The 25,403-nt window shown below is 36.8% G+C and overlaps 2 protein-coding genes across 2 annotated transcripts in view; one reads left to right on the top strand and one right to left on the bottom strand.

The window, feature by feature from the left end:
- LOC149654836 (2',3'-cyclic-nucleotide 3'-phosphodiesterase-like) overlaps positions 1-25,403 on the bottom strand; it is a 49,287-nt gene that overhangs the window by 23,031 nt on the left and 853 nt on the right. Inside the window, exon 3 of the mRNA XM_089846508.1 lies at positions 2,925-2,966. Within this exon, the coding sequence (XP_089702634.1) occupies positions 2,925-2,954 (30 nt within the window). The 5' untranslated portion in view covers positions 2,955-2,966. The remainder of the gene's footprint in view (positions 1-2,924; positions 2,967-25,403) is intronic.
- LOC149654837 (insulin-like peptide receptor) lies at positions 1,472-25,403 on the top strand. The gene is made up of 8 exons (XM_089846496.1): positions 1,472-2,436; positions 19,496-19,648; positions 19,710-19,939; positions 20,009-20,215; positions 21,557-22,019; positions 23,054-23,199; positions 23,574-23,747; positions 24,653-25,403. The coding sequence occupies exons 1-8, from the start codon at positions 2,400-2,402 to the stop codon at positions 25,076-25,078; spliced, it is 1,836 nt and encodes a 611-aa protein (XP_089702622.1). The 5' UTR covers positions 1,472-2,399; the 3' UTR covers positions 25,079-25,403.

The raw sequence follows: 25,403 nt of genomic DNA, 5'->3' as shown, positions 1-25,403 counted from the left end.
CGTCGGCTGAATTGGGTGAGTGAAACGTGCCATTGAATAACTTAGGTGTTATTTATAACGTGTTATCATAAGTTTATAAGTGATATGTTCCTTCCATAAGTATGTCACTACCTATACAAGTTAGTAATGCTACTGAGAGACTTACAGCTCGAAATAACTAGTTCAATTAGAACGACAAGCGAGAATGGAAGTACTACACTCGGTGGTTAATTTTGCAGGATTTCTATCCAGGTCCTATTTAGTCTGTACTAAGCCTTTGACAGCGCCCCAGTCACCAGGCCTCCCTCGCTTTACCTCGAATCTATAACCTACCTCACTCACTCACTTCATTACAATCTCCAGTTTCTAAGTTACCAGTCTGACAAACTTATGGAAGGAACATATCTTACGAACTTATGGTGTTATATTATTCACGAATATAATTATATTATATTACATAACTTTTTTTTTTCTCGTGGCGGTTTGGTGGTACACACACCCATTTCATTTCGGTAATGAAGATATTAAGAATTTACAACTTTTCCTAGGCCTACATTTGTATATTTAGTTAAATGCCCAAGGGGCTTCCATAAAAACACGTGGTTTATTCTAAATTGCGCCTTTTCTAGCACGAGATTATTAAAGAGCGCGAGCTAGCACGTGGGTTTGACAGTACATAAGTTTGATCCTCATCATGAATAGGCATAATCAGTTAAAATAATTAGTGTATTGAATTCATTGACTGGTTAAGTTAGGTTAGGTTTCACAACGATGATTGATGTAAACCGGAAGAGAAAAAAAGGGCGAAGGGAAAGGTCATTTATACTTTGACCTTGATATAATGATATCATCATATCGTCCATAATAAAAAAAACCCGATGGGGTAAAAATAATACTACAGTCAGCTATCTATCCATCAATTCGATATTATTCAATAGATACCAATAATACGGAATTATTATACAATATAGAAGATTTCCCCATTAAACGTTCGACTCTTAAATTAATCTTCATTCCCCCTGATTGTAATCCCCCTCCCCCCAAAAGAACACCCCCTGTAGGTCATTTTGGGCCAAAAAGACCATAAAGCCCCCCTGAACAAAGATTCCGTGGTGTCTCAATTTGAAGAGTGCATCATATGAAGTAAATTTGTAAGAAACAAATTGGGTAAAATACGATCGGGGTAATTAGATTCTTACTTGGTATTAATTCATCTCGGGTTTCTGTCTTAATTTTCGTTTTAATTAAACGAAGGAACTTTTCCTAATTAGCGTAATTAGAATATCTGAACCCGAATCCGTCCTTATTTTTACGATAAACTTCGTAATTACGAGGAAGGCGCAACCACCAAAATAAAGATCAAAGAAAATTAAATCGTGTTAACGAAAATTTCCCAGAATTTAATGTACTTCGAAACCCATGAAACCATCTGATTATAATTTTCTATTTTTCTTTTTGATTACGAAATTATGGGAACTTAGTGCAGTGTTACCGGACCAAATCGGTGAACCAAGAGATCGAGGTTAGTAGTTCAGTTCTTTGAAGTTGAACTGAACTAACTTAAAGGGGGATGCAGAAGTAGAACGCGTTAAGTATGGACGTCTCAAGAACAAGTGTACTATTTTCTGGAGTAGTGATTGGGCAAAGTCACGTGACATATTCACCGGAATAGTCTACGTATATAACAAATCTTCCCTGCACACTTCAAGAGACATACTTCTTAAAGACCCAAAGTCCGAGGACAGTATAGATAAATGGTAGCCTATAAATGTCCCCCAAGTACCTTTTTGTATAAAGGTCTTCCTGAAGAATTATGGTCGGACCAAACTTGTCCTACATGTACTGATGTACCCTCCCTAGTTCGGTTGGTAATATTTTTCCAGATTGGTACAAGCAAGCAAGCACAGGTCGGCCGGCGTCCCAACAATTTAGAGGATTTTTAGGCTTTAGGGGTGCTAGTGCCCCACACAGAAAGAGGGTGGGGCCAAGTAATCGTGGACTTCTCCAGTAACCAACGGAAGCGTCGTAGATCAGGAAAAGAGAATTTCCCCGTCCAAAGAGGCGATAGCTCTTCAGTCCTGACTACTGACTCCTCAGAACTCAGACCTCAGTCGGTACGTAACTTCGGCTGACACCGGACCGTGGTGGAAAAACTGTCTCATCATAACGCGGCGGTGTACTAAACGGATGGACAGCGCTTGTGTATTTTTAACAACGTTAACAAACCATTACATCCTGTTTCTTAATTTATTTTTTTAATTTTTTTTTAATTTTTGGCAAATTGGGATCGTTTAGTTTTTGGCATCCAGCCCTAGATTTTTCGATAGCATTTATTTTTGGGTGTTTAAGGACCGGGCCGTGTTGTTGAGGTGCGTGGCTTCAAAATTTACAAATTGACCCTGAAGTGATAATTACCGACGATGGAAACACCGTTAGAGGATGGCGTTGAAACAACAAGTAAGTAATTAAGATTATTATCCTTAATTAGTCGTAATTGTTTTGATTGCGGAATACAGGGGGTTTCTGATTAGTCTGGCATGCGTAAATTAATGGGGATGTTCTTTGGGAAATCGATTTTGAATCGAAAATGTACAATTTCTATCTCCATTTTGCCACAATTAAGGGGCACTGTTTTAAGTTAAGAACTTAATTAAATATTTTAAGGATTATCCCTTAAATTTAATTAAGAAACTGAGCAAACTATCATTTCCCCTTGATTTTTAAATTATGTAAAGGTCAGTAGGTCACGTGATATTAAGTTCACCAGGAGTTTTCTATGGAATTTGATACCAAAAATGTACAAATAGCCTAAGACTTAAATTTAGTTTAATTAAGTTTTGGGTTTAAAATTATTCTGAATATCTTTAAGTGTGTATATATATATATATATATATATATATATAACCAAAATAGAAATTTAAATAAAATGGATTACTTGTACTTACATTCTGACGCCGTTTATTCAAAAAATTCATGGATTCACGAACCTATAAATAATAATAAAATAAAACATTTAAAATTTTAAATTAATTATTTATATATTAATGTTAATATTAATACGAAATTCTTTGATTTTAAATTTACGGAGCGAAAATATTCTTGAATTATTAAATTTGAACTAAACCTAAACCCACATATTTCCTAATCTTAATAAACTACTCATTTAATTGAAGACAAATAATTAAAACACGCTACTAAAAAGAGAACTAATTAAACAATCGGGAATTGATTAAGTTTATTTATCAAATTGAATAGATTAAATTTAAATAATCTTTCTTTTCTCAAACCATTTTTGGCGAATTTTCTTACTTACAAAGCGAAATAAAGGAAGGAGCTAGCGATCTGTAAATTCAACAAGAATTAAGTCTTCCTGGAAAGTTGCTTAAAATTTCCTTTAATCCTTTAATTATAATAACGTTCCGGAAAGATTTTTACATATTAATTACTTATTGAAAAGACTAGACTGTAAGATTATGCAAATCAACACCTTAGACCAGATTATACTACAAACTATGGCCATCCGAATCACGTACAACGTCAGACGTCTGATGATCAATTTTAAAAGAAAAACTGCCAATAAATCACAATAACTTTAAATAAGAAATAGTTCAGACTGTTCCGAACCACTTTACATATCAATGAAGTTGAAACTATAGAGGTTCTGGCTAGCAGACGACACTAATCCAATGGCAGATGGGGCGGTAGTCCTCGTGTTTAAGTCTAATTAAATCCTAATTAATTAATTAAGCTTTAATGTTACGTTACCTAAACTTTTAATTTAAGTAGTACGAAATAATTTTGCAATCGGTGGCCATCTTGTAAAATGGCGCTCATAAATGTAAATTATATAACATCAGTACGTTTCAACTGATTCGTTACTTATTGACCTTAGCCTGACCTTTTTGTTCCCGTAATATTACGTTTCCATCACACAGGGACTCGAGAGAGTAAATGCAAAAATGTCAGGTGTCAAAAATGCGGCGTATGTACACAAGAAATTTTCAAATAATATTGTCACACGAGGGTTAAAAGGATACAAAATAGAACTATATTTCATACCGTTCCCACTCTGAGATAATACTTAGATAAAAGATATATTCAGTATTAAGAAAATCCCGTCAGGGATTTTCTATTTATACTCAATCCGAAATCGTAATGTTAAACTCTATGGAGCTTAACATTATGAGGTGGAAAAGTTTTTGCGAGTTAGACCCAAGGTTTCGCGACCAAGGGGGTACACTTTTTTCACAGCCTAACTTTACAGCACTAGCAAAGGCTGAAAAGGTATAGTATCTCATTTCTCGTAGTGTAAGGTTAACTTGGCCTTTTTCAAAAAAAATATTTTTAAAACACGCGCTAGCTCACGCGCCAGCACGCGCTGAATTTCAATAAAAGTTTCAATTCAAATCTCGCGCTTAATTTCACCATTTTGATTCTCCAAGTAAGTTCACGTGATTTTTTTAAAACTTTTTGGGCCTATTTTTTGTCTTTCTGAGCCTAAGGTTAAATGATCACAAAGAAATAGTTGGAGAATTTTTATGATTTTCACATGGTTTCAAGTCACTTTCAACGAATATTTAGCATAGTGTGTTTTTATACAGTGCATTGTATTATCCGACCATTCCAATTTCCAAATGTAAGTTACGATTTAGTGAAATACTATATAATTAGTCTTAAAAAATTGGACGATTGAGTTTGACTATTCCAGAACTAATTTATTCCCAAATAACGTTTCTCCCCAAAAAGGGACAGATATTAAACAAAAACGAGTTTTGCTTCGCAGTCCTTAAAAAACTGCATTTATACACAATCCGCGACACTTTTTCAAACCCACAAAGGGTCAGAAACTAGAAATTATTATATGTATTGCAATTTGAAATGAAGTTTAATGGTTATGAGAAATTTGTTATGATTAGAAATTTTACAACAAAAACGGGTATAAATGCGGCGTTTCGGAACAAAGAGCTAAATCAAGGACGATTATGACTCGAGTTCGAATTGAAGTTTAAAACTTATACAAGATGTAACAACACACATATATGAACACCTTTTCTGAATATATGATAAATGTCAGAAATACGACACTGCTTTTAAAGCCACAAATCAGAATGCGGGACCTCATTTTAGGAGTAGTAAAGCGACATTTTACTCGAAATAAGTGTTCTTCTTATCTGTTCCACCCTGAAAAATTAAAATGCTAAGAGCTCATTTTGTATTTTTTCGCCTTAATTATTTGACAGGGATAAGTTTTTACGGGAACAGATTCTATATATTTTCATACGTGAAAATCTAAGCTCTCTTTATCTCGAAACGCCGCATTTATACCCGTTTTGTTGTAAAATTTCTAATCATAACAAATTTCTCATAACCATTAAACTTCATTTCAAATTGCAATACATATAATAATTTCTAGTTTCTGACCCTTTGTGGGTTTGAAAAAGTGTCGCGGATTGTGTATAAATGCAGTTTTTTAAGGACTGCGAAGCAAAACTCGTTTTTGTTTATAGATTAAAAGTTAGGGGTAAGCTTCGCAGTTAGTATGAATTCGAGGTAAAAAAATTCAAACCCATTTTTACCCGGGGTTGATTTTAGGTTGACGCCCTTTTAGGAAAATGTTCCTTCGAAATACGAAAATAGAGAGTTTAAGCAACAACCTCCAAATATTGTAGTCTTCGAGCGGGTTAGCTTTCGACACTGCGAATAAAGACTATTCAGGATGTTCTAAGATTTAATTTTATAGGATACCAATTAACAACTAATTCTTGTTAAAAAAATGGTTAAGTCTCTGAATGATAGTACTGTACCAGCCTCGGTAGACTATAGACTTTGCATCGAAAATTCGTCCGCTAATTCTTCAGTCACTACATATTTAAAATTTTTATAAGTCGAAATTAAAATTCCTTAGAACAATATAAATTTTAAATTTAATTAAGACAAATATTTAATTTTAATTTTCACGTATCTTCGTGGATGTGAATTCATCTTAATCTCTCCTTATTTCTTAGAAACACCGATACCGAGGGAGTAACGGCGTCGCAGGATTTCACCTGTTTTACAATAGCGACGATAACATGCCATAACGCTTACCCAACAATCGATTATATTTAATGTTAAAGGAAATATGTTAATATCCACTTATTTTTAAGCTACCCACACACACAAAGACATCCAAAGTTTATGCCATAACCTTTCCCGAGAAAGGCTTCGCGTCGTCAAGTCAAAGGTTACCTCTTTTTACGGAAAATAATGAAGCCGTAATAATAAGTGTCATTTTTACAACCAATATCCTCTTTACGATGTTTTTACCATGATGAGATCTTTCATATTATATATCAACGAGAGATATATCTCGGAGTTATTAATCAGACTTTAACGACCCTTTAGGGTACCGAGAAAAAACTAATTACGTATTCTGGGTTCTTCTCGGACGACACGAGTATGTACTAGATAATGGGCAACAGGTTGGAATGATGTAATAACAATTAAGAGCATTGTCTCCACTATACCCTTGGTCTCGCGCTTAAGTATTTCGTTCCACTCATTTGGAAGTTTGTATAGTTTTGTTTATGGATTATTTTCTCGTCATTTATTTGTTTTAAGTACCAAGTATTTGGTATCGTCCAATTAGAGAGTGTCTAATTACAGATATCATATTCTCAAAGTATTGTTAAGATAAAGTTATAATAACCTTCAAAAGTTGGTAGTCATCTTTAAATAAATTAGTTATATTGACATTAGTGTTTGCAAAAACGCATTCTTTCCAATCAGGATTAATGAAGACCTAGGTTATCAAGTATTTACTATACTTAGGACAATATGGGCTACCAAAAACTCTGTTAATTTACCCATTTAGTAGTCCCCCCCAAACCCCCGTTAGGGAAAAGAAATTTAATTAAAAGTTTTAACTCGTTTCTAAATTAGTAAAAGGTAAATTTAATTTATCTGCCAACGAGGTACCCACGTTAACTAATCTAGGAAAAGTTCATACCTGATATTTCCCGTTGCTGGCCGTATGAAATTAACAACTCCTCATCTGAAATTTCCCCTCCTAATTCATTAATGAAACATTACGGTTCTGTTTGCATTAGGTTAGGAGTCCCCAATGGAGGGGACGCCTATGCCCCTAAAGCGCAATATTTCATTCAACGCCGTAATAATTTTAAATCAAACACGATTGCAAGCTTCTTTCCATAGTTGTCCAAGAGAGGGGGGGGGGAGAAGTATTTGACCCCAAGCGCAAAAACCATAATCTTGACCGGTTTGCAAATTATTGTAAGAACAGATAGTGAATTAAGGCTCTGACATCCTAGGGTTCGAATTGCAACGCAGATACGAGTGTAAAAAGTTGGGTGTAACGCTATTCCTATGGAGGGGGCTATGTTTGTGAACATTTTGCTTAATTACTCGGCCCATATTTGCAGTACTGGTTCTTTAAAAAAATAATTAATATTTTAGTGTCCTATATAATCCTATAATTCAGGAAAATCGTCCTATAAAATCCTAAATTTTCATGGAAAAAATCCTATAATTCCTATAAATGTTTTAGAAATTCGGCTGGGGCCCTGAACGCTGTATAACTAATTGGTTTGGTTAGGTTAAAGAGTATAGTAATCCGAGCAGCCCACGTGCAAAATGACTCTCTTAACAAGTTTATATACAGTATACACATTATTTCTCTAAACTCTATAGAATAGATAGTACAGCAATGCATTATGGGAAGGAAGAATGGTACCAACAACCATGCAGTCTGTCTCAGACCTCGAGGGGGTTTCGAGACCCATCAGAGATTAAGGGATTTATTACACGCTCATGGTCAAAAACTAAAAATAGATTTAATAACGGCTTATAGTCAGCTATAGCCATTAATTTACCTTGAAAGTCTATGGGGGTTTATATTATATCCAAAAACAGGCTTGGAGGAGGTCGAGTGTCATTTCAATAACAAACTAAATATCGAGTAGGCTACAACCAGTCTGGGAAATAAGGATATTTTTTAAACTAGTCCTTGGGACCAGTGACCCCCCCTAGTCCCCGAAATAATTAACTGGTCTCTGGACTGGTCCCTGCCTTTGTTCTCCTATAGATTTGCAATTAATAAACTGGTGCTGAGGACCAGTAACCCCCACTTCTTGAATTATAAAACTAGTCCAAGCAATTAATAAACTGGTTTTGGACCAGAGGAAGTGTGCTATTTCCCAGACTGGCTACAACATTGTTTCCGACCTCTCGGATTTTCCTTCAACATAAAGGATTAAAATTTGAACCCAAAGTCCGTCGTCCGTTGATTGAGTAATTAAATCCGATTTAAGTTTAATGTCAACGCTAATTAGAGACACGCGATAACAAATTTAATTCATTCTTCCCCAAAATTTTCCAATCTCTTTTACGCTAAGCGATATATGAATCTTTCGGGGTATAATTTATCAACAGAAACCTTATCTTCAAAAATATAAAAAAATAAAATAAAAATAAAAATTAAAGATTTCCTTCTTAATGTAAAATTCAATTAATATAACATTTTTGTATACATGTATAGTATGGTTTAGCTATTCGAAGCTATGTAGTCAATTTTTAAAAAATAAATAAACCTAAACACTCCTATTGAAGTACGTCCAAGTACTTAGTATCGCTGTTGGACAATGTTCTCGAGGGCCTAATTTTTCAAGATGGCGCCCATCATGGGATTCGAAATACCATTTCTAATAGTAATTGTAGGTTACAGTAGGATACTACTAACTCCTTATACCTAAGTCACCCTATAGTATACAGTGTATGTATGATACGAGCCCCCAAAATTAAATTTAAAGGAAAAGTACGTCAACGTAAACATTTTCCAGAAATCAAAGCTTAAAATTTACGAAATTGATAATGTTGTCGTATCTTTCCTTTAATAAAAGCGCGAGTTATCAAATAGTAAAAGATTACGAGTGTTTTTGATAAAGGCCGTAAGTGGATTTGAAATCCTTTACATTTTGCAATATTTTATTCATAAAAACACCGCGGGCATTTGTAATGCATAATCAAAACCTTCCGACTTTCAATGTTGTTGTTTACAAACGACGAAACAACGGAACCACCATTATTAAAGGTAAATTTTAATTTTAGTTATTTTCGTAGTGTTATTTCCACGAGCAAATATTCGTTATTCGGCGAGCCCCGAGCGACAATTTCTATCTGTCCAGCAGCAGCTTTTAATTTACTTAAAAAAATATTTTCTTTTTAAACAAGCATCACCTTGAAAGTTTTAAAATTAACGGAAAAATTCAATATAGCTATAAACTTTAGGGACGGTTTTAATATCGTAAACGTATTGACATACGTGGCGCAAAAACCTGTCTAGGGGTCCCAATACGTTCGCGCCAAACCAAAAATGCAAGGACATTTTATTACGAAACTTTTACAAAGTTGGCGTTGAAGTTTCTGACTTGACATCGAAAAAGAGCCCCGGGAAAAATTCAAAGTCTTATGCACCTAAATCTGACTGACTGACTCGCGGCTGTAGGCAAAGGGTGAAAAATTGCGCTGCCCAAATTTACCTAATATCATAAGTCTCATGATTTTATCCAAATTTATAATACGCTGATCAAAGATTTGTAATAGAATATGTTCTCGTAAAAACTTATCCGTGTCAAATAATTAAGGCGAAGAAGTACAATTTACTGAGCTTTTAGCATTTTAATTTTTCAGGGTGGAACAGAACACTTATTTAGTACGGGCAAAGGCAGGGCGTTGCGCGCAATATAATAATAATAATAATAATAATAATAATAATAACAATAATAATAATAGTATGAATTCCACCATTACGATAAAAATTTATTATTTTTATTAAAAAAAATACTGTTATTTTCAAAATTCCCATTAAACTTGTCTCTAGGGCGAAGGCCTAAATCATCAACTTCTTAAAGGGTTTTACGGTCAACTAACAACAGTTCCAAATATATACTCCACGCTAGGGGATTACCCCGGTATTCGGAAGGGAAGGCGCACGCGCGGCGGCACCTTTGAGCTTTGAAGGCGGGCGCAAGCGCGGTGGGGTTTCCCAGCTGCAAGGCTCGCTAAACTTCAAGGATGCCGCTTTAACAGTGTAGATACTACATACCAACGGGTTGGAGAGGGATTTCCCCAAGAATGTAGCATACCCCAGACAGGCACAATAGAAGCCGACATTTTGGGAATGCGGAAAAAATGGTATACCGGAAACAGACGCCATAGAATGCAGATAGATTACGTAACACTTTCTTTTTAGCTCCATCCACAATTGTATCGTCATGACTGACTTATAATTTAACGCCCAGACCGAACCGCTTTACTTAGGAAGTTGAAATTTCGCAGGGACGTTATTCTTAACTAGTAGATGATCATTAAGAAAGAAATTTTGTAAAACCTATACAAAAAGATCAACTTAACTTTACAATACGAGAAATGAGATACTATACTTTTTCAGCCTTTGCTAGTGCTGTAAAGTTAGGTTGTTGAAACGTGTACCCCCTTGGTCGCGAAACCTTGGGTCTAACTCGCAAAAAATTATCCACCTCGTAATGTTAAGCTCCATAGAGATTAACATAAATTAAAGACAAAATCATTACACTTATGCTTTCGAAAGTCAAGTTATAGTTCCAACAAATATAGTAAAGAGAAAAAAAAGGATACGGCAGTCGTCGGTGACCACCACTTTGGTGGTTTGACATTAGATTGCAAAAATCACTTCGTATCTATCCTATATATATAAGTCCTCATTCGTTTACTTAAGCAATGGGTTAGGTGTCTATCGCATAAGTGTACCCAACACCCGAGGGGTCTAACATAACTCCCCAATTGTCAAAAATTCAACACAAAAGAAATTTTGTTTAATTGTACATTTCATTTTCACAATCGAGTATTCTGCAAAATATTAATTCGTAGTTTTGTAGGCTTATGCAAAATGTTCGCGAGAATTGTCAAGCTAGCTACCCCTTGGTTGTGGTATACAGTATGTGTCGTTCAAGTCCAGATGGACAAGGACAACGTACAGATCGCCTAGGGACCACATTGATTACTTTGCTTCAAAAAAAAAAATCAAGATCGAATACGTCCTTATTGGTTGCAAAAAAATTGTTACAATTTCGACTCAAAATAAATCGTCTGTACTTCCAACTCTACCACCTTTTCCGGAAGATTAATTTTTTTTTCAGCCAATTTGTTTAATTACTCGAGCGAAGATTTTTGTAACCCAAAGTATTTGGAATAATTTGAAAAGGAATAAGTTTTGGCTAGTCTATACTTGAAGGATTTCTTTTAAAACTTTCTTTAGTTCAAACATAAATTCATAAGATATGTTCATTCCATAAGTTTGTCACTGGTAACTTAGAAACTGAAGCTTGTCATGAAAGAAGTGAGTGAGGTATGTCATAGATTCGAGGTAAAGCGACGCCTGGTGAGGCGTAGCTGTCAAAGGCTTAGTAAGTTCAGACTAAATAGGACCTAGATGGAAGTCCTGCAAAACGGAGTGTAGTCAATTCTCTAGCTGTAAGTCTCTCAGAAGCATTACGAATAGTATAGGTAGTGTCATACTTATGAAAGGAACATATCTTATCAACTTATGATTCAAACACTTAAATTAAGGCGAACGAAACTACTTAAGACGTGTTACTGTTAACCGACTCGGAGAATTTTATTTTTCAGTACAAGTAAAATCAATTTAAAACTCAATGTTAACACCGGAAAATGAATTTTTCTCGTGAATATCCTGCATCAGTTTAATAAACCTTAAAAGTGCCTCGAAAATTCTTTTTAAAATCAAATAAACCAGCACCGAAACCATTTCAATTTCGGAATCAATCAATAATTAACCGTATTATATTATAGCCTGCATGTGAACCTCATTAAAAATGTACGAACCTTTCTTAAGTGATTATAAGCGGCTTAGATGCTTCAAAAAAGAGAAACAAGAAAACTAAAATTGAAATATTTTTTCTGAAGTATTTACACGGATTTAATGAAAATTCTTTCGCATTTAAAACACATTGAGCCCGGCTTTGGCTTCTAGTAAAGTTTTAACTTGGGAAAAAATAATAATAATAAAAAAAGAGGGCGATACAAAATTGTATAGGAGAAAAAAGGATTTGTCGAAAATTTAACAAAGGGGGATTGCGAAAGTAGTTTTTGTCGAGTTTCGAATCGGAAATAAAATTCGAAAGGTATTGTGGGGGCGAGATAAAAGGAACCTTACATTCACGGAGCTACGTCATTGGACAGTAATAATATATTTAACAAGATGGCCCCGGTCAAACTAAATCCCACAAAAAACCTTAAAGCTGTTACCACAATCCATTCATCCAATGTGATCACAGCTTACTACAACAATTGAATATTTAAGGTCATAGACTTAAGCCCGAAAAATCTAACACGTGATAGAATAAATGTAGCAGACCTACGCAATTTATGCTTTAACATGTGATATACATATGTGAACAGTTAAACTCGTATACCTAAGCCTGCAGAGACTTTCATTCTTTAAACTGTAAAACCTTTATATGTCGAGAGATAACGTTAATAAAAACCTTCACCATTACCACAGCTACAACTACTACTACTACAACAACAACATACGCCTCGGCTCAAAGTAATAGCCACATCATATAGTATATACGATGAAGCTAAAAATGAAGCTAGTCTTCCGTATAGTTCATACGTTCTAACTAATCAAGGAAGCTTTTCAAGGAGTAGCAAATAAAATATTATGTACTTTTCTGGGTTCTGTCGAATACGCGGGGTCAACTATTTATAAATTATTTCTTTTGCTGCTTAATAACATCGAATGTTTGTGTCTGCGGTTAGTTAAGTTAAGTTCAAGTTAAGTCTGTACGATACTATAACTATACCGAGGTAGCCAACGAAAAGGGGGATTAAATATGGATTATTTCTTAGGTTTAGGTTTTAACTGCATGGTTCTTTCGTGAACCGCAAATCTTTTTTTCGTTTCGGATTTCTTATCGAGAAAAAAAAAACCTGATGAAATAAATATGATATCGTTGAATTATTTTGGGAACTCTGGTATATATTACATACAAGAAAAAAGATCGTGGCCGGAAAAAAAAGGGGGTTCTTCGGAAATGGAACTAAAGTCATACATACCGAAGTAACCATTTCCTACTATCATAAGTTTATAAGATATGTTCATAAGTTTGTTAATTTCTGCATGGTAACTTAGAAACTGGAGCTTGTCATGAAGTGAGCGAGTGACGTAGCTCATACATTCGAGCTCTCGCTTGTCATTCTCGAACTAGCTCGACCTGTAAGTTTCTCAGAAGCATTACGAAGTATATAGGTAGTGTCATACTTATGGAACTAACATATTATCAACTTATGCATATAGATATAAATGTATATATATTTAACGAAAATAAAATCGCCAGGGAAATAAATGCTAGAGAGGAAAAAAAGTCAAAGAGGCTAAAAGCTTAGTGGTCACGCGATGGTCAACTCTAATCAACGAATTAAGACGCGATAATTAATTAACGTTAAGAGATAATAAAACCAACAGAAATAATACTTTTAATCAATTAAGTATATTAAAGAAAACGAATTATATGAAAACACTGGTGATGTAACAGATCTTAGATAAGATAACCATGCATGATCACTTTCACGCCCTATAATTGATTAAAAACACCTTTATAAAAGATTTTACGTAACTCTCGGGGGGAGGGTATGATGGCATGATCCAAATCCAATAATTGAAGGCGATCATCGATTTTACGTTTGAAGTAATATAATTTGAAAGCGGCAGATCATCACCATAATAATCATCTTTTTAGAATATTGAATTTTTTTTTAATGAATGTGCACGCGACCATATTTCATTTTATAAAAACCTCGGAGTCTCGTCGGGGCTCTTTGAACTTTTCTTTAATGGAAGAGCAATTTTTAGCCCCCCCCCCCGGTCAAACTATTAGGAGGTTTTTCCTTACAATTACAAAGACGAAAAAGAGGAAGGATATAAAGGGTTATATAGAGACACACTCATCAGGACTGCACCAATTTTTCTTTCAAAAACATCCACCCCCCCCCATGCAAGATATTTTTAAAGAAAAGAGAAAACGTTTCCAAAACTTGGTGTGGTGGTTCTAATAAAGACAGAGATATGCCTAGTGATAAAGGGGTTGGAAAATAAATTTTGAAACTTAAGTTTACTAAAGGCAGTGCAACAGTTCGATCCGAGGGGGGTTCGATCCTATAAACAAACCCTTTCGTGGTACTATATCAATAAAGTCTATATTATGCGTTTCCCTAACATTTTTTTGCGATTTTCCCTGACTTTTTACACCCAATTGTTATTGTTTTAAATATAACTAGTGTTTGGTTAAAGGTGATCTCTCTAAAACTTGGGTTAAAATGTCACCCATATAGCTTGGTTATTTTAGTCAATTTAACTAAATTCCTTGACTTTTCCCTGACCTTTATGATCTATTTTGAAATTCCCTGACCTTTCCAGGTTTTCCCCCAACCTTTCCCGGTTTTCCCTGACCTTTCCGGGGTTTTCCCTTGACCTTTCCAGGTTTTCCCTTGACCTTTCCGGTTTTTCCCCGACCTTTCCAAATTTTCCCTGACCTTTCCAAATTTTCCCTAACCTTTTCAAATTTTCCCTGACCTTTCCAGGTTTTCCCTGACCTGTGTCAACCATGATATAGCATTCCGCTATAAAGGAAATTAACATTTCATAGTAGACTAAACGCCATTATGATTTGCCAGTAAGTTTTACACATGACGTGTGTCAATGGACTCTATAGTGGGTTTCGGTAACAAGTATCCGACCCCTAAGATCATTTTGAGCCCAAATAGGTTATAAGAAGCAGAACCGAGGGTATACAGTATGTACTGTTCGGTTCGGTCGACGTTCTTAGGCTAAAAGCAAAGAGGATACGCTCTTTTCATGGGGATTTCTTTGATGATCCAACTAAACTATAACAGCCTATATATCCTATATAGGAATTGATTGCTTCGAAGCTGGCTTTTACTTCCTACATGGACAAAAGGATACGGGGTTAAGGTACCCCCTATATATAAGTAAATTAATTCCGTACAAAGTTCCCAAAAGAAACGCTTATTAAAGCTTGTCCCCTAGCTCTAACTAAAGGGGGGGGGGGGCGTTTCACTTATTTCCTCGTAAAAATTACGGGTCAAGTGACCATCTATACCGGAACTGGACATCCAAACATTGTGGGGGTGTTGACCATTCAAATTGAGGTTATAATAATAATAATAACAAGTTGGGAAAACCAAAATATTACCTCTCCGAGTCAAGAGAAGGACTACCTACAAACTTATTTACCCAGTTATGGAAATGTTTCTTTTTTTTATGAACAAATACTGAAGTTAAAATTTATGAAATATTAAAGCAGTATACAAAGCATAGCAAATATACTGTAAATCAGACGACATTTTACATCCAATAAGGATATACTTGTACACATTAAAATCATCCGATGGGGGAAAAACGGGAAATGAAGAGATAAAACTTTGGAGGGATATTACCTTTACGTATTTGTAAAGGCCCAATTTGCTACTCCTCAACTGTATACCCTCTATGTTCAAAGCCATATTCACAACAGGGTTGCCATGTAAACACTATCCTCTCCTTTCACCTCAACAATTTTCTTAGTTTGTCAACATGACGATTAAAGTTACATAACACCAAAGCTAATTTGTGGCTACACACACTGAAGGTAAATGCGCACCATAAAAAGCATGAACACACGAAGCTATAATCCGATTACGATCAGACCTTTCACTGATCTGGGCTGCGTTCAGCAGAGCTCACCAAAAAAGACAGCGGATTTTGGAAAACGTTTTCTGGTGAGATCTGTCGTCATAGCTTTTCTCCGGTCATCGGTCTTTTAAAAATGAAGCTAGCGCAATAAAGCGTGCAAGGTACAAAGGCTTAACAAAAATTGTATGATAACATATTTATGGAGATAGATAAGAACAACTTTTATAATTAAACATAGAAACTAACATGTCTCTTAAACTTCTCGCCGCTCTCGCGTGATCAACTTGTTTCACGCCAATTAAATAGCTATAGTCCCATCAGAATCAGCAAGAGCTATTTGTATTAATTCCTCCATGCTTTTTCGCCAAGCTGAGAACTACGCGTTTTACGTCACGTTATCCAAAAACCCGACTATTTTCCTTGAAGACCGCGCTGGCTCACTGAGCACCGTGACGTCAAAATTCAATAACAAAATCCCGTTCTGGATGACACTGCTAACAGCGCCTGACAGCGCTGAGCTCTGCTGAACGCGGCCCAGATTTCCACCATGATTATAAAGTCTAAGCCTAATTATTTAAAAGTGTATTTAACTTTCGGCTCACTCTGAACCGTTAATGTCTCTGTATTACAGAAACGAAAACCAAACCCAAGCGTTTACTTTTTGGTTCACTAGGCCTAATGACAAATAAAAGTTCATTTGCCCAATATAGTTGCGTTCTTCTTGAAATCACTTTAGAAAGAATTATGCTATAAACAGATGTAGTATAGCTTAAGTAATATATAAACATCGATTTCAAATAATAATAATAAAAAATATTCTTGGGATATCAGAATGAAACAGAGCTTTATAGCTACAAAACCACTAAAGGCATCGAAATTACGAAAAATATTTCCATATATTAATAATATATTATGAGAAAACCAAATATTAAGGTTTTGTAGGATTTCTTTCCACAAAACAAAGCGAACTGCTAACGCGGTGCACTAACGGACGGACACACACAGACTAAAACATAGGCTGCTTTTTAACTCTTTCCGTTTTAATTTTGAGTTGAGAAACTAGATTATCTTAAATATTAAAATAAATATAATTAATATTAAATATTTTCTTCGTTAGTTGTTCGCCTTATAGAGCGTTACATCGCGTTGATAAAGAACAATTAGACATTCTTGAGAGACTTGACTAATTTTGGCGTTTGAAATGAAGCATACGCCGGTTGCATTACCTTACTCAAATAGGTAGTATATAAGGGTGTCGAACTACAGCTAAAAGCAAGAACAACCGCAATTGCGAAAACCTTTGGTGGACAACCCACCCTAGGGAGGCTAGACGTTTCTCGTAACCCTAGCTGATCGCCGCGAATGTCTTAAACCAAACGATGACTATGGAGTTAGAAGCCAATAAGACAGATTGGTGTCCATGTGGAATAGACGGAAGACCAGTAGATGGTGGTGTTTAGAAGCCAGTATGTACAGACTGGTGTCCAAGTGGGATGGACGAAGACCAGAAGATGGTGGTGATTAGAAGCCAGTATGTACAGACTGGTGTCCATGTGGGATGGACGAAGACCAAAAGATAGTGGAGATTAGAAGCCAGTATGTACAGACTGGTGTCCAAGTGGAATGGACGAAGACCCGAAGATGGTGGTGATTAGAAGCCAATGAATACAGACTGGTGTCCATGTGGGATGGACGAAGACCAAAAGATGGTGGTGATTAGAAGCCAGTAAGTACAGACTGGTGTCCGTGTGGGATGGACAAAGACGAGAAGATGGTGGTGTGAGAACTCAAGTAAAGGAGCCATTTCCGTGACTGTGAAAGCAGTTCGGAAATGGCGAACACGTTTGCTCCAATTTGGAAACTGCGAACGCGGTCACGTGGGTGTAACAACAGACAAACACACAGACAGACACACACACACGTCGAAATTAGAACCTCTCCGTGACATACGTCACTCGGAGAGGTAATAATAATAATCTGAGCTTTGTCTATGAAGGGAGCATGTGGCATGTTTACAGGTGGGTCCCTTTACGATGCATAGAGGGGTGGTTGCTAGCCCCTATGCCACAGCTAACCTTCAGCGCCCTATACTAACTGCAAGTTTTGATGGAAAGGAGAAACCGGGTTAGACCGCGGAGGAAAACTCCTTTTAACAAGCGGGGAGAGAACTTGCAAACCCTATATACGCAAAAGGATTTGTTCCCAGATTTTCACCCGGTGCCACAGTCCGGGATCGAACCCGGGATCCTCTTGCTGCGAGGCGAAAGCGCAAACCGCTTCGCCACCCCACCTTTGGGTCAAATGTTGTGCCGCGTCAAAAAAAACCTCAGTTCTATAATAATAATTTTTAAAAAATAATTAACACCAATTTAAAAGGTTTGCCCCAGATTAAAAGCATTCCATCACCGTTATAAGTATAAGAGGTCAAAGTTCACCCATTATATTATATTTAAATTTAACCAATTTTCAAATTAAAGGAATAGCGACGTGATTTAAAAATTATCTCAAATCTAAAGAAAACCTTACTTTTTTGAGAGTTTAAACTCTTCTGATTCCAAAAATATGCTTGATAAATATTTAAATATGAGGGAAAACACAGAAAAAACACTTCAAACATTTGAAATTTGGGGGGCAAAAGGAAATTTGCGGAGAATATTTTTGGCGGGTTTTTCTCTTCGATACGTCACTCACGGCATCTCGCGGGAAAGCCAAGCGCGAGCGCACGAGACTCCCGAGTCTACTAATGCCGCGCGAATCTGAATAAAATAGGCTTAACAAGGCGCGGAGACACTAACAGGCGTCACGTGAGCGATATCTAGAGAGAAAATTTCTCCTTACTACGTCATCAAACGAACAAAATTTTAACTAAGCCTTTTCCAAACACAATACTTTGATTGCAATTTTCTAAATTGCTTCAAAACCAAATAAAAAAGTAAACATATGATAATAAACTAGATTTTTCAAGGATTTTTTTCACATATTAAGTTTGTGGATGACGAAAATTATGTCACTAACACTTTAAATTTGAAATATTAGTTTTTAAACTTATTGAAAGATTACTTCGCTTATGAATCTGATTATTTCTAAAAACGTATATAAATATATTGGGATTGAAAAAGATCGTGGAAATATTTTTGATGACGACAATTTGTCATTGAAGCTATTCCGTTATCCGTGACGTAACATTCGCGCCTGAATGAGGAAAAAGGGACAAACCTCATTGCCTTTCTGACGAATCGTCTCTTAAATTTCGACCAACCCGTCGAGTCTCCACGCAGCAGCTCCGTTCCTTTTTTGATACACGTTAAAAGCTAAGCATGGCCAGTCTAAACCTTCGCAACAACGTTTTGTTTTATCGGAAAAAGGGATTTATTTCCCCAATTTGTTTCCTTAAAAGAATGAATTTCGCTACAAGAAGAAGAACACTAAAAAAAAAAGGTTGAGCTATCCCTACTTTAAAATCGCCGAACTGAGGAAAACTTTGCGCTTTCAAACAATCTTGGACGTAGCTTTGTATATTTTAGTTTCGATTTCTTTAGAACCAAGGTCTCATTTGCGATGCGGGGAAAACCTATAAGAAACATGGTCACGTGCCCATAATAAAGCAGCCAATCGTTATTGACGTTTGTTTTGCACTGTTTGGGTCAAAACAAAGTTGAATGTTGCCGCAATTTGAATTTTACCAACTTCTCCCCAGCTATAGAACAGTCAAAAGTTCTCAAGGTTTATACAGTATATTTAATGTACCCCTTCCTTTCTTTCAAGCGCCAAATCCTTGCGACGCGAACCTGGACTCGTCTTTATGCGGATACGAAGCCGGTTGTCACCCGTTAGAAGGAGGGGGGTATATTTGTCTTTGTTCCCATGACGTTTTGCCACCCAATGACGACGAAGAACGCAGTTGTACCAGAGAAGAAGGTAAAAAAATAAATAAAAAATGTAATTCAAAATTTTACAACAAAAACTGAGCCCAATTTAGGTTTTGGCAATCCACCATTGCCGTCAGAAATACCGTCTCCGACCAATTCAACGGACGAAGCCAACGTGAACGACAATATTTATCAAAATAAATCGTCAACGAAAATAGAAGTTTTAATTAGTCAGGAAATTGAACCAGCCACAAACAGAAGTACCGCCCAAAAAGTTCACCCAACTGATGCCGTCTTTGGAAAGGGAAAAATGGAAAAAATTTTTGGTAAAACCGATACGGTAAGTAAATCGAACTTCGTAAGTACTAGGATGTGTATTAGTTAAAAGTTTCTGGTATACATTTTGCAGAATTCTACGTTACAACAACAAAACTCGACATTCGTCATGAATTCACATTCGGGAAACATCGCTTCAGATTCGAGTACAATTTTGTCGCATTCCTTACCAATCCCCCTTCTACTTTTGACCATAGTGGCCTCCGCTGTCGTGGTATTTGTCCTGGTTTTGTCCACGGCGTGTCTCGTTGGACGATACCGTCGAAAACGAAGATTACGGGTAAGAGACTTAACGCGTCGTAAGAAAATATCCATTTCAAAAGATGACCGAAACTATAGCATAAGTTTATGATGCCTCTAAGTACACGCATATGGGTTACAACTGGGCATCTTCTGCAGGCTACTGTGACGTCAGAACTCGTATAGCGCTAAGATCCGAAGAGAGAAAAATTTTGAAATTTCTGTCGCAGTGCAGCCACCAAGCGGTCGAGACGATTACTAAATTAGTCTCATGAAAAAAAATCATCCAATGGAATAAATGAGATTTTTACGTTTCGTATAGGCAGGCATTGGGGGGGGAACGAATTTTACTTAAGCAACCCCAAAATCCCTCTCTCTCGTGAGATAGAGGCGGTTTCAGTCCTGAAACATTCTAAAAGGGATAAAAGAAACGCTAGGCTAGGCGGTACAATTTTGTGTTGAAGTTGAGGTGATAAATGATACGGAGAGAGTATAGGGTTTCATCAAAGGGAGCCAGACAAACACTATTGCCATAGGAGTAGCAGCCATTTCTCTACTTAGAGGCATTATAAACTTATGACTATAGTGACAGTACAATCTATATCTATATAAATCAAAGTCCTGACTGACTGACTGACTGACTGACTGACAGACAGACTGACAGATAATCAACGCCCAGCCCAAACCGCTTGCCCTAGAAGGCTGAAAATTTGCAGGAACGTTACTCATAAGTAGTAGGCGCGTACTAAGAAAGATTTTTCCAATCCGCCGCCATCTTAAAAAATGGCGCCCAGAAATGTAAAAAATCTTCTCTATGCAATTAAGTACGCGCGTTTCAACCGATTTCACAAATATTTAGTACACTGGTTTGCTTTAACCTTAAGACGGGGTGAATGGTCTTTCGGGTTCGATTTTTCGCCATCTTTTAAAATGGCGCCCAGAAATGTAAAAAATATTCTCTATGCAATAAAGTCCGCGCGTTCCAACCGATTTCACAAATATTTAGTACAATGGTTTCCTTTAACCTATAGACGGGCTGGATGGTATTTTGGGTTCGATTTGTTGCCATCTTTTTAAATGGCGGCCAAAAACTTAAAAACCCTTAATGTCCGCCTGAAAAGTAATAAAAAATATCCCGACGGGCTGACGGACTGTGCCGAGTGCCTTCGCTTCTAGGGTGCCACAAAAATATTAGTCATCAGTAAAATCTACACATTCTTTATATCATTTTAGATGGAAGTTCTTATTACACGCGAGCGACGCCGCGGGTAAGGGCTAGTTAAACATAAGTTTCAAAGGGGCCATATATAACCAAATTTAATTCACGCCTATTCATCACGTTTAACTCAATTACTAATAAAGCAAATTGTGTCAATGACAGGCGTCATGTCGCCACGGTCGAGGAAGCGTTGAAACCGGAAGTGTATGTTGTCCACCATTCGGAGACAAAAACGTTTCGCCACCTCCTAGTCCCTTTGGGCCCTTCGGTCCCTTCGCCAGTACGGCATTGGGTAGTGACTTGAGCAAGTGTTTAAGACAATACGTCACCAACCCCAACTATTACTCGAGCTCTCCCGATGGACCGGCTTGGTTGCGTCTAGTACGGGATATGGAGATACCGGCCGAGAGTTTAACCTTCGCCCAAGAAGTAGGCGAAGGTTTTTTCGGAAAGGTACATAAGGCGGAGTACAAAACCCCGGATGGTACCTCCGTCAATGTCGCCGTTAAAATACTTAAAGACGGCGCGTCACCCGAAGCCCAGTCGGATTTCGAACGTGAAGTGGAAATCATGTCCTCGTTTAACCACGAAAATATCCTACAACTCATGGGAGTCGTCATACAAGGTACGTAGTAACCCTTATAACACCCTAAACATTAGAGAACTTTCAGTTGGATAAGTACTAATACGTCACACCCTCCTAAATCTTACTACACTATTCCGCGTGCTATCCATATTCGTGAGTTCCCCCTGCATTCAAGCGCCCAAAATGGTCGTGCAAATTACCCCATGAATCTTAGCTCCTCTTCATTTTAAATTAAATTTCAAAGATATGTAAAAAAGTATGATCTGCATTTTTCTGGTATACTAAACATAATGGAGGGGGGGGGGGCTAAGGTATTGCAATAAGCTAACTGTACTTGGGTTGAAATTTCAAAGTTCACCTCACCAGTAATAAAATTCGAACTCTTTCTGCGAGATATTGGTACTACATTACCAAACAATTCCCGAGGTTGCTAATGAACAATGGATATTTATTTGTAATCCTAATTACAGAGTAACTAAGCCTATTATTACCTTGGGAACTCAAGTCTTGGCAGCCTTAATGGTGGGGATAAGGCGGCTTAAAAGCATTTTAGTCACGGTTACCGAACCAGTAACGGTCTCTCGGCTACAGGAAGACTTTTAACGCGAGCTTATTAGACCAGATTTAGCCCCCGCAAAACCTTTCTTATTTGATAATCAATACAGCTTTGCGATTATCTTTTTTTCTTCTTTTCCGTCCTTTTGCTACCAAATATCGAACTTTTCTTGTTAGGGGGGTTATTTTAGGTAGAATTGACCTCATTTTCTTGTCAGGGATATCTTAGCAAGAGACTACATTATAATAATAATAATTAAATATGATAATTAACAATAAAATTATTATATTATCTTCAATTTATGACCTTCTAATTAAGAAAAAAACAAAATTCAAAGAAACTGCAGCCTAAAAATAATTCAAGGAAACCAAAAAAATTGTTTTTTTAATTTTTTTCATTTCGTCTGAAAGATTAAAATAAGTGAGGCGAAAATAAAGACTGGATTAAAAAAAACCATTTTTTCAAAATTGGACTAAATTTTTCTTTTCTTAAAAATATAATTTAATTAATTACTTAGATCCAAGTACGACTCCTTGGATGGTTTTTGAATTCATGGAACTGGGAGACTTGGCCGAATTATTAAGAAAAAACAACAGTTGGTTGGGGAAACCGCCCACGCTGGCCAACGAAGAAGAAAGGCAAAGATATTATCGTCTGGAAATGGTTCGTATCTCACTAGCATCATAAGTTTATAAGATATGTTCATACCATAAGTTTGTCACTGGTTACAAACTGGAGCTTGTCACGAAGTGAGGTAGGTCATAGATTCAGGGTAAAGCGACGCCTGGTGACTGGGGCTAGACTAAATAGGACCTAGATGGAAGTCCTGCAAAATTAATTAACCACCGAGTGTAGAACTTCAATTCACGTCGCTTGTCGTTCTCGAACTAGTTATCTCGAGCTGTAAGTCTCTCAGTAGCATTACGAACTCGTATAGGTAGTGTCATACTTATGGAAGGAACATATCTTATAAACTTACGCTAGCACCTAAGCCTAAGCCTAAATTAACTTTATCCTAAACTGTAATTATTTTTAAGGGCGATTTAATATGGGTGGCGACTCAAATAGCCAGTGGTATGGTTTACTTATCAGCCCAACATTTTGTCCATCGCGATTTGGCCTGCCGTAATTGTCTAGTTGGAACTAATCTAATGGTCAAGATATCGGATTTTGGAATGTCCAGAGATATTTACACTTGCGATTATTATAAGGTAACTTCGAGTTAATTGACTTCTTTTTATATCCCAATCGCGAACCGCCAATAAGGCAGGCAGGCGACTTAGATTATTTCCGGTACATCCGAAATACAAGTCTACTCGTAGATTTAATAACGTTTTGGGGAGAAATAACTGGATTGGCTTTAATAATGCTCTGATCAAAACTAACAGAGCGGAAAATTGGAGTTTGGGAAAAGAAAATTGGCCACCAAAACAAACACAATTCCCAATAGAAATAAGACAACTTTTTTTTCTGATTCAAGGATAGCGTTACAACTTAGTGCCTGGCTTTTCAATGTAGTCCAAACTGACTTTAGTTCTTACCAGAGACCTTTTCAGATCAAACGTTTTCATTATATTTATTAAGAATGTTATTTGTTAAAAAAATCAACTCCTCAGGGTACGTTTGAGAAGATATTTATTGGATAACGCGCAATGCCGGAATGTGCAACGTTTTTATTTTCCCCACCAGAGATAGATTTAATTTTAGAAGTAGGAATGGAGAACAGAGTAATATCTGGGCGCGTGTCAAAGTCCCGGACCCCCCCCCCTTCCCACCGGGACGGAGGGGGGGGGGTATGAAAGAAGAGGCGGGAGGGGGTCATAGCGACAGAGGTAAAAAGGAATTACGTATTTTTCTCCGCCGTTCCCATCAGCAACGTCATCAAAACGTAGTTTAAGTGAGCAGCCAATAAGATAATTTTAACTTTTCGTTACGTGTTAGAGGGAGGGGCTTTATACTGGGTGGGCTATGAGTAAATACTAACCGTTGAGCTCCATTCCTACTTCTAAAATTAAATCTATCCCTGTCCCCACTAAAATAAAGTACCCTGACCTTTGCGACCTTTTCCCCGACCTATATATGTATATAAAATATATACACACTGGTGTCTTAACAGATTGGAGGTTCCCGACTACTTCCGGTTCGTTGGATGGCCCCTGAGAGTATCATGTACGGTAAATTTACCCTGGAGTCTGACGTTTGGTCTTACGGAGTGGTCCTATGGGAGATATTCACCTACGGCAAACAACCTTACTACGGTCACTCGAACGAGGACGTAATCAAGTTAATTTTACAAGGGGTCCTTCTATCACCTCCCGAAGAGTGTCCCCCTTTCATCTGTACCATCATGGCCGGGTGCTGGAGAACGGAATCCAGAGAAAGACTTAAATTTCCCGATGTCTTTAACTTATTGGTAGCCAACTGTCCTTACCGGCAAATCGCCGGTTCCAGTTGCGGGGATATGTATCAGGAGGAATTGGACGCTGACGATTACTTATTACCCAATTCATCTCGGGCCATTAACTTAGGTAAAATCGGTTAAACAACACCCAGTGACGTCATACTCATAACTCTTGACAAGACATCGAGTGACTTACTACTTGCCAGTTAATTACGAGCTTTTGGACACCGGTGTGACGCGCCATGCAGTATTAAAGACGCGATTGGTCAGGTTACCAACTGATCATGACGTATTTCGGACCAAAGATACAATGAAGATAATTTATGATACATTTTTTACCATAATATCTCTATAATATAGTATAGTTTTAACCTTTAACCCTAGAATTTCATTAAGTAAAAACCAATAGAGGCTTAATTTGTTTGAGAATATTGTGACTTATAATAAAATAATAATTAAAAAAAAA

This window comes from Phalangium opilio, unplaced genomic scaffold (assembly GCF_054372755.1).
Source record: "Phalangium opilio isolate 3A_F unplaced genomic scaffold, DU_Popi_V2 ptg000079l_1, whole genome shotgun sequence".
Classification (NCBI taxonomy): Eukaryota; Metazoa; Arthropoda; class Arachnida; order Opiliones; family Phalangiidae; genus Phalangium; species Phalangium opilio.
Note: the sequence above shows the minus strand (reverse complement) of the source record. Positions and strands in the feature narration are given on the sequence as shown.